The 15104-nt window shown below is 39.2% G+C and overlaps 1 protein-coding gene across 3 annotated transcripts in view; it reads right to left on the reverse strand.

Annotated features, from left to right (window-relative positions):
* Window positions 1–14664, reverse strand: part of LOC117400311 (acidic amino acid decarboxylase GADL1-like) — a 35318-nt gene extending 20654 nt beyond the window's left edge. For 2 of the 3 annotated variants that reach the window (XM_034000074.3, XM_034916448.2), the window contains exons 1-8: window positions 6719–6870; window positions 3538–3704; window positions 3078–3204; window positions 2586–2676; window positions 1939–2048; window positions 1654–1769; window positions 979–1058; window positions 814–868 (exon numbers count right to left, since the gene is read on the reverse strand). In XM_034000074.3, the coding sequence (XP_033855965.1) occupies window positions 814–868; window positions 979–1058; window positions 1654–1769; window positions 1939–2048; window positions 2586–2676; window positions 3078–3204; window positions 3538–3704; window positions 6719–6737 (765 nt within the window). In that variant the 5' untranslated portion in view covers window positions 6738–6870. Of the gene's footprint in view, window positions 1–813; window positions 869–978; window positions 1059–1653; window positions 1770–1938; window positions 2049–2585; window positions 2677–3077; window positions 3205–3537; window positions 3705–6718; window positions 6871–14580 lie in introns of those variants that run through there. The other variant, XM_034000075.3, reaches the window with a different exon arrangement.
* Window positions 14665–15104: the final 440 nt, after the last annotated feature.

Below are 15104 nucleotides of genomic sequence, written 5' to 3' on the forward strand. Positions count from 1 at the left end.
TGACTTTTCTTCTTAAAAACACAAGGTATATTTTATCATAATGTGTGCATTTAGTTTTGAACTCTGAAGTTCTCCTTGACGGATTTCATCGTTCCATGCTTTGATTTTGGCATCTGATCACGTCACTCCATGATCCATAATTTTACAATAAGCCTCAGAAATTCTAAACCGTACAGCAGTATTGATAGTCGTTCTCAACTCCTTCAGGCGCCTGTTCTGAGTACTGTATTTGTGATGTCCACGTGCCAAAACATATCAGAAAGCATTTGGGGATATTGGAGGATACACAAAAAATGTAGTTCGGTATTACAGCATCCACACTTCTTATAAACTGCACTATCTGATGCGATATAATTTAGAACCAGACTCGAGAATTCCTCCTGAGATGGTCTCGAGTCCGGTTCTCGAGTACAGTATTAAACGCAGGGTAGTGTAGACACTAACCGTATTTAGCACTTTTAAGCCGGTTTAAAGGCATAGTGTGGACAGGGCCTTAGTCATAAATTCTGTGGTAAAACCTTTTAAAAGAAGTTAAATAGTCAAATGTACTGGTTCATCAGTAGATGAGGCAACCATGGCCCTCATCAGAAAACCATGGTTGATATTAGTTGCTAGCTTCATTACATGTTTCTAACTATTATACTTTGAAATGAAATCTCATAGAAATGGGAGGTGACTTTTGTAAGCATGGTAAATACAGTATATAGGTGGAACATCAGTTTTCTGTTTTCCTGAAGGCTTTCAAAAATATTTTAAAGAGAATGCTACAACATGTGCTACCATAGGCTTTCCTTCTCGCTCTGTAACTCTCACCTCCTTCACAGCTCGTTGGACTTGTTTCTCCAGCTCCTCAGGAATCATCTTACCTCTAAAGGATACAGATTTAAAACTTTCCAGTTACAGGCAATATGATTCACACGGTGGTAACACAGAGACAGCACGGTTCAATGGTTTACTCTCTCCCCCCTCCACTCGTACCTTTCGTCAGCTGGGACGACATATACGTTCTTTGTACCAATACCGAGGAAGGCAGCAGCTTTGCCTATTGAATAGTGGCACTAGAAGAATTAAAACAATGTTAATTATATGTAATCTTCCCCAGTATATTCACAGGATAAATACATTAAACAAGTACAGATGTACAACTGTGTGGCCACCTGTATCAGTTCCAACCCCATACAACCTTAAATGATTTCATGTAAATTAAATAATATAGTGCTATTAGCACTTTCTGTATAAACACTTTCTGCTGCCCCTGCACTTAGGTAAGGTTTGTGGTTGAGCTCTATTTGATCTGGCAATATTTGCCTTGTTGGTAGGTGTGGTTTTATATATGGCCCTTTTTATCTGGAAATATGAATCAGTGATGTAGGGAGGGTAATGAGTTTATCTGATTTCATCTATGGCTTGTCAATATTTGATCTGAGAAAAAAAAGGTAGAGGTATACATGAATACAAAATTATAACTGTCGGTACCATGAAAAAAGTAGGGCACCATGTCCTATTTCCAACACATGTACATGTAAAAAAGAATCTGTGTGACACCTGGCATGACATTCTGATCCCCAACATGTTTGAATATATTTGACAATGGCATTTCTGTGACATGCCAGAATACAGGCTAGTAGAAATGAATGATTTGTGTGTACATACCTCTTCTGAAGTGAACATAACCAGCCTTGGCATACCAGAAAGCCCCTCGTCTTTTATACTGGGGCAGTGCTTGTATCTGGCCAGATTCACAGCATACATATTGGAAATAGAACCTCCTGTTGCAAACAAGCAAACAGAACCAGAATTAGACATTAGAAGTGTATGGAATTATTTTTATTGCAATTATTATGTATTTATTATTCTATACATGAACAGTTTCTGTTATTCACACATCCCCCAAAATTCCCTGTTAATTATTGACAATGGATGAACCCAGGCTCTTACCTGGACTGAAGATACCATCACCTCCTTCTTCCCAGCCTACGCATTCACTCATCTTCTTCAAAATAACTTCCTCAATCATCACAAAGGTTGGGGACACCTCAAATGTATACCTGCATTGAAGATATCAATGTTAAGACCATGAAACAGGGGGCAACTTTCCAAGTTACTAGCTAGGCACAAATAAAAGAGGATTAGTGCACCCAACCACGTTATTGTCTATAACGAGCAATGCTGTTTGGAAGTGTGTGAGAGACCCCATGGAGTAAATGTTATTAGTTAAATTGCATTGTATAAGGTCTTATATTTTGATGCAGTGGTTGGGTTGTGCACTTATCTAAACCCCAAGAGGACATTGGTAGAATTCTAAAGTCATTCAAATCCCCCCACTTGAATTCCCATCAACATTGCAAAGTTCAAACACAGCACAGATGACATATTGTAACATATTGTAAATATTGTGCAGAAATTTGGAAAAAGAAATAAGAACAATTACCACAGATATTGCATATGGTGGGGAGCTGGAGATAAATGTTGTCATATCAGGCTTTTTTTAATAAGCGTTTGATCCAGTACAAGGTTTTCATGTTCTTTATAAACTAAGAACAGCCTGCTAATATAATCTAAACTAATAAAAACACTGTACTTACACACTGGGGTTGATAGCTTCTGTGATAAAGCGTGCAACCAGTGAGTAGTGATCCATGCCAGCATACAGCTGGTTAAAAAATCTGGGGTGACCTGTGGAAGGTGAAAATTGTTTGTTAAAAGAAAATCCTATTACCAGAGAAGCAAAATGCAAATACAAAAATTGCATATTAAAAATAATAAAAGGCCACTGGTATCTACAATACTAATTCTGAACAGGAGAGAGACCATTTTCAGATATGGAAGATACTTTAAAAAGAATGCTGCTGCCTTTAAAAAGATTGTTTACAAATAATTGTATAAATGAATAAATAAATAAACATTTGAAAATAATTTATGTTTAGTCCTTAGCACAAGACTGAATGGCATTAAAGGTAACCGTTTCTGTACCACCAAGTTATTTTTCAGCACTTACGCAATTTCATTTGGCATCACTGGTTTGTTTGGGACTTAAAAGCTATGAATATTTTACCAAGACGCCTGTACCGGCTTACCTGTTTTGACACTGTATTTGATAACATCCTTGCAGCGCTTCAGGATTTGCTGGGGAGCTTCACCACCTTCCCTCAGGTCCAGATCCAGACACTGCTTCAGTTCCTCAGGGGGCTGCCACTCACACACCTGGAGGAGACAGGATGAAACCATCACTTAAAAACATTAAAAAGGATGCCAACTCCCCCCACTGTCAACTGCTATTCACCTACACTCCACCCCTCCATCCACGCACCCACCTCCCAAACAAAACTTTAGGATTTTCTCTTTTTTTGTTTAATGATATTGACATCAAGCCCAGGAGCTTTGGCCAAAAAATAGCTGAGTAAGAGGAAACTAATCATCCCTTCTTTTCACGTTTTACAAGCCTCCCAGACATACTAAACTAAAGCCACCAGCACCATATTGATATGTATGTAACTCGTCTGTGTCTCTCTCCCACTCACTGTTGACAAAATGTACCTTCTCATTCACGTCAGTGGCCTTCCTTATGGCCTCCTCCATGATGATAGGGAAGGCCTCCTCCACAAAGCGCTCTCCAGCCTTGGAATCCATGATGGGGCCGTTCAGATACACTCCATCCACCAGGACTGCGTTCTTCTTCACTGGCTTACTGCTACCACCATTCTCTGTTGAGATATAAAACGAACCATGCCATTTGTTACTGAATTATAGCAGGGAAACTGGGGGGCGTCACCAGCACCCAAGACTGTCCATTATTATATGAAAAACAATATGATAAAGATGATTATCAAGTGCTATTTTGTTGTAGCACTGCAGCTGGCAACTTATGAAAAAAACCTTGTTGAGGGGACATTTTTATGCAATTTAAGTAAAAAGTTCATTTTTGCATCGAAGGGCCTGTTTTGTCTTTGAATTTTAATACAAAACAGAGATTTTAACCAATTCTAGTAGGAAATATCACACTGCTGCCTACATTTTCAGCAAACTACAGTCTGAATGAGGGCTTTCCTCCAAAAATACTTTCACATTCTCCATTATTAAAGAAAGGGAATTAATGAAACAATGCATCTGAAACTATATAAAAGCAATAACTAGTGGGTCAACAGAAGACTACGAACAGGCTGTGATAGGTAATGATGGGTATACAGTTCAGTTCACTGGTGATGTATAAAGCAAATGGTTATACCGCTCAGCTTGCAGCTACCACGGCATCGTTTTGAGCTCAAGATACCATTCTTTTTCATTGAGGAAATATACTAGGTGTGTTTAAGACTTGGAGTCATCAAGTGCAGCTTGTGCCGACTTTAAAAGCATACTCTAGTACAGTATTGGTATGAATGCAAAAATCTTTATAAATTAGCACAAAATATTTTGTATTTTTGCTGCCTGTAGTTTTAACTGAAGGAGTAGAGCAGTAGAACCATTACAAAAATATACATGAGCTAGGATGATGCAGTATTCTTTTACACTGGGACAGTGAGATAAAGGCCCTGTCCACACTACATAACCGATCTCAAGAACCATACTCAAACACATACTGTTTCCTGGTTAGTCAGGCTTAATACGTACACACACTATTAAAATAGTTTGGTTACAGTTCCTAGCAGCACAATGGACTGTGGAACTTAATATGACATTATCCCACCATGCACTGTATTTTATGTTTAAAACCCGGCAAATATGTTGCCCGTGCGGACGGAAGACAAAGCACTTCTTAGCACGAACGTTATGGTTTTGTTTCTTAAAAACACAAGGTACATTTTATCATAATGTGTGCATTTCGTTTTGAACTTTGAAGTTCTCCTTGATGGATTTCATCACTCCAGATATCAATGTGTCTTGATTTCGGCATCTGATTACGTTGCTCATTATCCATCTTTTTACAAGTCTCAGAAATTGTATAAAGCAGTACTGATATAGTCATTCTCAACACCTTCAGGTGTCTGTTCTGAATACAGTAATCCGTCACGTATACGGTGTCCATTTTAGGACATCCTCAGTCGTCACCCCTCCTCGAGTCAATCCTCACCCCTCCTCGAGTCAATCGTCATCCCTCCTCGAGTCAATCCTCACCCCTTCTCGAGTCAATCCTCACCCCTCCTTCAGTCAATCCTCACCCTTCCTCAAGTCAATCCTCACCCCTCCTTGAGTCAATCCTCACCCCTCCTTGAGTCAATCCTCACCCCTCCTCGAGTCAATCCTCACCCCTCCTCGAGTCAATCCTCACCCCTCCTCAAGTCAATCCTCACCCCTCCTCGAGTCAATCCTCACCCCTCCTCGAGTCAATCCTCACCCCTCCTTGAGTCAATCCTCACCCCTCCTTGAGTCAATCCTCACCCCTCCTTGAGTCAATCCTCACCCCTCCTCGAGTCAATCCTCACCCCTCCTTGAGTCAATCCTCATCCCTCCTCGAGTCAATCCTCATCCCTCCTCGAGTCAATCGAGTCAATCCTCACCCCTCCTTGAGTCAATCCTCACCCCTCCTCTTGTCAATCCTCACCCCTCCTCGAGTCAATCCTCAACCCTCCTCGAGTCAATCGTCATCCTCCTGAGGTGGTCTCGAGTCCATTTCTCAAGTATAGTATTAAACGCTGCATAGCGTGGACGATAACCGTATTTAGCACTTTTAAGCTGGTTTAAAGGCAACTAATACGGTTTAAAGGCATAGTGTGGACAGGGCCAAAGAGTACCCTAGAGAGCAAGCTGCTTTACTAGAAAGCAAAGCCCGCTAATGTCTGCTCTAATTACAAGTATCCATGGAAATACAATCTCAATGATACATTCACATAAAAATAGTATTACTGCTACTTATTAATAATAATAATAATAATAATAATAATAATAATAATAATAATATTAATAATAATAATTGCTGTTAAGGAAAACACTTAAACATCAAAATCATTCAGTAATACCTTCAATAACAAATTAGGTAGGGATATAATTTACTGCATTCTATTATTAGAACACCAGGGAACCAGCGAACCCAACAATTGGCTGTACACTAGTAAAACAGGATTGCTAATGATTAATACCCTCCTCATGATGAGTAACTATTATTATTATTATTATTATTATTATTATTATTATTCATTGTGTTTTACATATTTCTCAACAAAAGGTACTGATTTTAATGTGGCAAATTCTTTCATTAGGTCTCTCCTTATGTCTACATATTATCCTGTCTAAAGGGCAGTCACACAATCTGCTTCTGTTTGGTCACATGGGGAAAAATGAGTTAGTTTAACAAAATGATTTAATTGAAAGCCCATTACTGTATCTGTGTCAATCGCTTGGATGTATTTCATATTCCATATAACATTTCATAAACATATACAATTGAATTTCAATACACACACCTCTGAACCCAGTTTATAAAACCATAACCTTTTCACTTTTTTTTTGCACTACAGGTGTTTTAAATCACAATTTACAACAGACACATGCCAATATTTTTTATGTCACACAAAAAGTTGAAGACAAAAGTGAAAGGACGGAATAAAAGAAAGCATCAAGTTTTCTTTGAACAAAACCACATTATGACAACTCGGGAATATATATATATATATATATATATATATATATATATATATATATATATATATATATATATATATATATATATATATATAAACATGCAGATTGTAATTCTAGAATGAATAAGAACATATAAACATACCACATATGAGTGAACTCATGTTTGCAGGGTTGATCTCGACTGAAATTCAGGTAAGCGCTTTTGAATATTGTGTATTCGCAGAATTAATGGCTCTCGTAATAAATGTGAGCGCCCACTCTTGCTGTCGGCTTATTTATAGGAAGCGTTTGCGTCACACTGAGCCAAGCTGCGCCTTTGACAGGGGGGGGGGGGGATGTCATGGAAGAAAACAGAGTGATGTGGTACTTTTCCAGCGACTAAGAAGTTTAAATGCTAAATTCAAATTACACATTTTAAACTTGAAACTTTAAACTTAAAGCAAGGTTGGAAAGGTATATTTTAAGTAAATACAGAAATATGGTACAGTGGGCTAAAAATATATATATGTTTCGTTGTGGCTCCGGGGTCTGTTGTTGGGCAGCAATACTATAGTTTGAATATTTTAAAACAATACATTATTTCAGTACACTATGTATAGGTTTACATTTACATTTGAGAGTGGTCAGCGAGGGAAGGGGGAGAAGTAACGCTACCGTTAGCTGCCTTATGGGGAATAAGCAGTCACTCAAACATTTCCCAAGCTTAGGCGTTCAGGTACAGTGTGCAACGCAGTATAAAAATATGTCACTGTAGTTGTTATTTATTTGTTTATTTATTTGTTTGTTTGTTTGTTTTTGTAACCTTTGGAAGCAATCTTTGGTTGTGTGTGTGTGTTTTGTAGGTTTTTTTTTATTTATTTTTTTACCTTTAGCAGTAGTGTAGTCTTAAATGTTAAAGAACCGGAACACCGATTTCGATAAAGAGTTTTCGAAAACAAATTATATGGATTCACGTTTTATATTTACATTGAACTTGACGTAACATTTAATATGCAATGCATCAGTTGCCAAGTCTCACGAGAATAAAGGCGGTATGACACAGGCCCGGCTTTTGGGATGGAACCGCATAACAGTCTCGCGTTTTGATTGGTCCATGTCTGTCACATGAATATGTCGTCACACGAGTGGAAAAGCGTGCAGGCGAAGCGGATCCGCTGAAGAGTGAGGGAGGCGGGGATATTCAAACGATACAGATGCAAAGTAAACAGGGACGGCAAGGGACTGAGAGGACTTTGGACGGATTAAGAAAGGAAAAGGATTGAAGATAAAAATGTTAGCAATGTTGACCCGTTAAAAATAGCTGAATGGATTCAGGTGGCTGTAGGGAGAGTAAAGGCTGCGAAAAGAGTAAATGGTGGAGGTTTATTAATTGAGTGTATGAGTAAGACTCAGAGGAAAAAAATGCTGGGGTTAGACTAGGAGCTAGGCCAAATCCCGATTGAGAGTTACATGAGGCAGGAAAAGAAAATATGTAAAGGAGTGATATATGGGGTGATGATGGATATTACAGTAGAGGAGCTGGAAAAGGATCAGGTGGTACTAGAGGTAATGCGTATTGGGAAAAGGGATGAAAAGGGGGAGGTTCAATCTACAACAGTAGTATTAACGTTTGAGCTAGAGAATATGCCTGAGCAAGTAATTATAGCATTTCAAAGATTTAGAGTGAATGAGTATAGGCCATCGCCTATACGATGTTATAAGTGTCAACTATTTTGTCATATGGCAGGCTCCTGCAGGGGTAAAAGAAGATGTGCTAGTGTGGTAAGGATCATGAGTTCAGGGATTGTGATGTAAAAGGACAGGGTAAGTGTTGTACCTGTGGTGGGGAGCATAGTACAGCATTTAAAGGATGTGTGGAACAGATAAAAGCCAGGGAGATTCAAATAATTAAATTTGAGGAAAAAACTTCATATGTAAGTGCAGTAAAAAGGTATAAAGAACAAATGGAAAAAAAATACAACGAGAAGCGTCAGAGAGAGAGAGAGTGATCTGCTTTCCACAACCTTTCCATTAAAATATAATGTGGTATTACGCTGTACTGATATAACAAACTATGGGTAATTACTTTATATGAATTATCATGTTATGCACGAATGTAAGAATTGGCTTTCTGTAATGGCATACTTTTTAGCATATATCTATAATCGTTTACGTGATATATTTTAATATCAAATATATGTCTTCCACACTATTAGTTTTGTTAGAGGATGTATTAGTTTAGATCTAATGTAATCACAGTTGTACATATAGACTGCCCATGTTTTCATTCACATCCCAAATTCTGGGCCATTTTAGTTTTTAGATAACGTCCCAAATTCTGCATTTTCGAATTCAGGTCAGTTTTTGAGATATTCTGCTTAGCTGACAGCCGAGTTTCTAAGTCATGCATGCACAGTTTACCATAAACTGGACCGTTAATTCATTTAAGAGTAACCCTTGGTACATGAATCAAAGTTAATGTATTTTTTACTCTCCCCAGAAAACATTTAGGAACATGGTATACCAAAAAAAAAAGGACATCTCATTTGCTTATGTAATGTCCATAAATATATAGTGAGGCATAGGGGTTTATCAGAACAACTTCAAATAAATCATATTGTATTGTATTAGTCAACATTTCCCTTATCTATTCCTGATAGTTTATACTGTAGGTCAGGGGTTTTCAACCTTTTTTTGAAACTGTACCCCTTCTATCTGGAGGTTTCAGCTCGAGTACTCCTTTACAATTTTCTCTCAACTGAATGGTACCTCAGTTACAATAAAATGGAGAATAATCTGATGACCCTCCCTGTTTATTTAATAAATTTGGGTGACAAACTGCTGGTTTAGGACAGAACAACAAACATAATTCTTAAAACTTTTAAGTACAAGTATTTGGATGCACAGAATTAAAAAGACAAGTATTGGGTTAGGAGCACACCTATTTTTTTGTAACTGATGGCCTTTTTTAAATTTTGACAGCCTTTTGTAAAAGTGAAGGCCTTTTGATACCCAGCATACACTGCGATACCCAGCAAAGTTATACACTGATATTCTGATAGCACAGTAATTCAAATGAAGTTTGTAATTGGTTGTGTTCCTCAAATACACAATAAAAAGTGATATTTATAGGGTATACAGTTATACAGCAATACAGTGGTTTTGGACATCTAAGAACAGGTACTGCAAGCATCTGGATTCATACCCAGAGGTACTCTGTAGCCTCCTAGGACTTTCACAGCTTGTTTGACACCCTCTTGTAGTTGCCCGTTTCTGCATATAAAGCAAAATGCTGTTTGTCAATCTCTCTTTTTTCTTATAAATCAGTCTTTGCAAGAATCATTCCAAAAACATTTTAATCAGTTAGGGACTACCAGTTTGACACTACAGGCCTTTAAATTGCAGTACCAATTTGCAAGTTGCTAAGTGGTTGCATTCCTCAAATTTGCACTGCAAAGAATAGGTTATATCTTTTAAAGAATAGGTTATATAGTGCTTTTTTTTTCGCCTCTGCTTGCTTTTGGTGCAAAACTATGCTCCGATACACACAAGCTGATACTGTGTTCACAAAACACTTAGAATGGACTTAAATGGGTGCTTCTGTTGCATAAATACACTACAAAATGTGCACATTTCAGGTCTTATATATAATGGACATTTTTTGTATGTATTTTGCTATAGGAAATCGGGGGGGGGGGGGGGTCCTCCTGTGGTACCCCATGAGTCCACAAATCCTGGGCCAACAAACTCGTTAGTACTCTCTTTAGATGCACAACAGTCTTAGCTAAAGAAGATGGATTCCTTCGAGTTCGTACGCCTCACGACCGCCATTGGCCGACCCTTACCCCGTTGGTGTTTTTATAATGGGATTTGCCATAGGGAAGGGGGTGGTCTCTTATTGTACCCGTATCTCCACGACCCCTGGGCCAACAAACTCAGAAGGGCACCCTTTGCGTGCACAAGATTCTTAGCTAAAGAAAGACATCAGCCACGGGTTCATACGCCACCCCACCGCCAGATGGTGGGCATTGCCCCAAAGGGGTTTTATAATGGGATTTCCCATAGACATTTTTATATCTCGGGTTCCAGGGGGTCCCCAAGACTTGAAAATCGGTACTGGGCTATTGGAAATGCAACCTTGACATGTCATCATGCTGAAAATGTGTAAATTTGTTGAAAATGTACCATTTGAAAACAGATGGCTCCCTGTGAAAGCGGGCCCCCAGACATGACCCTAGGAAGTTCAACCCAGTTTCTAGGCCCCAGGGTCATGGAGATATGACCCCGAAAAGGGTAGTTTTTGGACATTTTTGACAGGGCGTATCTCAGGTTCTGTGGGGGTTAGGAACTTTTTGCGGCGGAGTCACCATTTTCATGGTTCAGATGCCAGGACGGCTTGGCAAAGTGGTTTTTTTCGTCATGACATGAGTTTTTGGGTGAACCACCACACCGTTTTAGGGGGTGGTTTGGGGTGCTCCCCTGAGTCGATATCACTTTGAATGGTGGTTCTACATGCTCGGGTTCGAGAGATATGACTGAAATGTGTTTTTCAACCCTGCCATAGACATGAATGAGGCTGAACACCCTGAACGCCCTGAAAATATTTTTTGCAAAGAATTGCTACGAAACTGAGCATGTTACATTCAGGCTGGTCTAGAACCTTTTGAACAGTGGTTGTAGGTGCTCTGGTTCAAGAGATATGACTGAAAATGTGTTTTTTAACAATGCCATAGACATGAATGGGGCTGAATACCCCAAAATATATTTTGCAGAGAATTGCTACGGTGCATGTAGGGGTTGCATAGTAGTGTGTGCATCTAGGGGTTGCATGGTGGTGTGTGGGTGGAGGGGTTGCATGGTGGTGTGTGCGTGGAGGGGTTGCATGGTGGTGTGCATTCGGGTTGCATGGTGGTGTGTGCATGTAGGGGTTGCATGTTGGTGTGTGCGTAGAGGGGTTGCATGGTGGTGTGTGCGTGCAGGGGTTGCATAGTGGTGTGCATGCAGGGGTTGCATATTGGTGTGTGCATGTAGGGGTTGCATGGTGGTGTGTGCGTGGAGGAGTTGCATGGTGGTGTGTGCGTGGAGGGGTTGCATGGTGGTGTGCATGCAGGGGTTGCATATTGGTGTGTGCATGTAGGGGTTGCATATTGGTGTGTGCATGGAGGGGTTGCATGGTGGTGTGTGCATGGAGGGGTTGCATGGTGGTGTGTGTGTGTGGAGGGGTTGCATGGTGGTGTGTGCATGTAGGGGTTGCATGTTGGTGTGTGCGTGGAGGGGTTGCATGGTGGTGTGTGCGTGCAGGGGTTGCATGGTGGTGTGTGCGTGGAGGGGTTGCATGGTGGTGTGTGCATGTAGGGGTTGCATGCACCACCAAAACTGCTATGTAGGGAATCGGACACTGATTTTTTTGTTCCTAGTGCCTATTCAATGGAAAGACAGGCACCGACATTTTCATTACAAATCGGTAAAGATTCTTAAGTTAATTTAGGCCCTGTCCACACTACATAACCGATCTCGAGAACCGTACTCGAAACCGCTCTAATTAATCCAGCTGAAAGTGTCCACACTGAAGTACCGTTTCATGTTTAGTCAGGCTTAATGCGTCCACACACCATTAGAATAGTTCAGTTACAATTCCCAGCAGTGCAACGAACCATGGAAATTAATACGATAGTATCCCATCATGCACTGTATTTTAAAATAATGTGTTATGCCCCATATTAACAGAGGTCCATATTGCTAAAAAGAAATATAACAAGTATTGTGGAAAAAGTAAATCCGAACACACACACACGCAGGGCTTGAAGTTTTCAGGTTTTATTTTTAATCAGGTGAAGTCCCTTTAAACAAATTGAGCTGATTCTGTTTTATAATTAAACTCAGAAAAGCTTTTAATTACAAAACAATCTTTGTTTTTACCTTCATATCTTGCCTGAGCCTAATTCTGGTCCTCTTCATTTTATTTCAAACAGAGCTGACAAATTACGTGATTTGTTCATCCCCGATCCTACTTTTAAATCGCATTTCATTTTTGCAGTCGCCTAATTTAACATTGTGTTTTTGTTATTTTCCCACTAGTTTAACAGAGATGTCCTGGCAGATTTTTTGAAGCATAAAAATGAATACCTAGTGTGGAGTGTACACTGATAGCAAGTCTTTCAGGTTCCTGACAGTATTTCGCCAAACATACCACAAAGCATTTTGGGATATTGGAGGATACACAAAAAAATGTAGTTTGGTATTACAGCATCCACACTTCTGATAAACCACACTACCTGATGCGATCTAATTAGAACCGGACTCGAGACTACCTCCTGAGGTGGTCTCGAGTCTGGTTCTCGAATACGGTATTAAATGCTGCGTAGTGAGGGGCTCCCGAGAGGCTCATCCAGTAAAGGCGCTCCTTGCGAAGTGCAGGATGTGCCCTATAGCCTGGAGATTGCAGGTTCGAATCCAGGCTATGTCGCAGCTGACCAGGAGTTCCTAGGGGGCGGTGCACAATTGGCTGAGCGCTGCCCGGGTAGGGAGGGCTTAGGTCGGCAGGGGAATCCACGGCTCACCGCGCATCAGTGACCCCTGTGGCCGATAGGGCGCCTGTGGTTCTGCAGTGGAACTGCCAGATCTGTGTTGTCCTCCAGCACTATAGGCCTATAGGCCTGGTGGCATTTCTGTGGATCTGCAGTGCGAAAAATAACGGCTTGGCAGGAGCACGTTTCAGAGGACGCGTGTTCCAGCTGCCGTTTCCCGAGTCGGCGGGGGGGTTGCAAGCAGTGAGCCGGGGATACAGATAATAATTGGGAATACTAAATTGGGGAGAAAACCGGGGTCAAAAATTGGTGACGACTAAATTTAAAATAAAATAAAAAAATGCTGCGTAGTGTGGACGCAAACCGTATTTAGCACTTTTAAGCCAGCTTAAATGCAACTAATACAGTTTAAAGGCATAGTGTGGACAGGGCCTTAAGTCAAGGTTCTGCCTATAGAAAAAAGTACCGGCACTTTCTGGCGTGTTCTGGCTCGACTGCACCACTGCCTTAGAGTACATACCATGGTAATAACTTGTAGAATAATGCATAATTATGACGATTTAAAAGTGGTAACACATTGGCAAATACCAACATATTTTTTAATTTTTATTTTACAGTTGATTGTACAGTGTTCTCGAATACTGTACAATCAACCAAGAGCAACACAGTAGTACTGTTGCGGCTGTGTTCTTATGGACCTGTATTGTATAATCTAATCACTGCTTTTCACATCAAATGTAACAGGATTATACAGTAGGATATAACATAACAATATTATGTAATCTTCAGTTGTTTTGTCTACTAGACCTACAGATTGCTATGTATTCAAGGAGCTCATTGTTCACTTCTATAAGATTCCCTGACCTTACGGCAGGTTTAATTTGATAGGGATATTTAAAATTACAAGAAATTAATGTCAAGGCCACATTGTGATATCTTTAATTAAAGAGGTTATACTCTGGAGTTTATGAAGGAAACAAAGATAAAAGTTCAGGAATGGCCTTCCCAATCATATTATTATTATTATTATTATTATTATTATTATTATTATTATTATTATTATTATCCAAAAACAACCCAGCATAAAAAAAAAAAATAAAAAAACTATTTCTGGATTCATATGCCCCTTCTTTATAGTTTTGTATTGATTTACACAGAATTATACAGAAACACCAGAATTTGCTGTTAAATCACAATGGAATCAGTATATTACTCACCTTAATGCATTTCAAATTATACTGTATTTTTTTTATCAGTTTCCTTTACAAGGGTATCCTTTACTGATGTTTTTCATTGCCGTTTTAAAAAAAGTATTCTCTTTTATTAATAACTTAAATTGACAAAATAAAACAAAGCATACATTGAGTAAAGGTTATAGTCTCCTTAATTGTAAATACTACAATATATATATATATATATATATATATATATATATATATTATACACTACACAATAAGTTATATTATAATATTATATTATATAAGTTATATTATCATACTTAGCTTGATTCAAGGGTTTGCAGCGATCCTGAATTTCTAGAAGTGTACTCTGTCAAAACTGATGGGTTTCATTTGTTGTGTTGTTGCTAGAAAGTGTATTTTGAGAAGTGAAAGCGTGTTTAACACGCAGGTGGTGCTTCAGATAAGAAGTAGCCTACGTTTGTGATACTGAAACTCAATTTGACAGTAGATACATCAGAGTGATATCTTTTAATTAAATGGGTTATAGCTAATGAAATAATTCCAAAACCTTACCTATTGTGCACTTCACTATGCATTTTCATTTTCTTTTCACCTTAAAAATGTAATTTCTCTGTCCTGGACTGAAGAAAGCTCTCACTTGCCATGTCTTACTTTCTGGCGTATTCTGTTATGCTTTTACTTCCTAGGTCATTTCACCTCATCATATTTTGGAATCGTTGTGGCAGTACATTCGAATTTCTCATTCAGTATAATTAGAAGTACACACTGACTTGACTGGAGTCACGACCAGTTATGCACATCACCTGTGGACAGTCTTGAT

This window comes from Acipenser ruthenus, chromosome 4, assembly GCF_902713425.1.
Source record: "Acipenser ruthenus chromosome 4, fAciRut3.2 maternal haplotype, whole genome shotgun sequence".
NCBI classification, from domain to species: Eukaryota; Metazoa; Chordata; class Actinopteri; order Acipenseriformes; family Acipenseridae; genus Acipenser; species Acipenser ruthenus.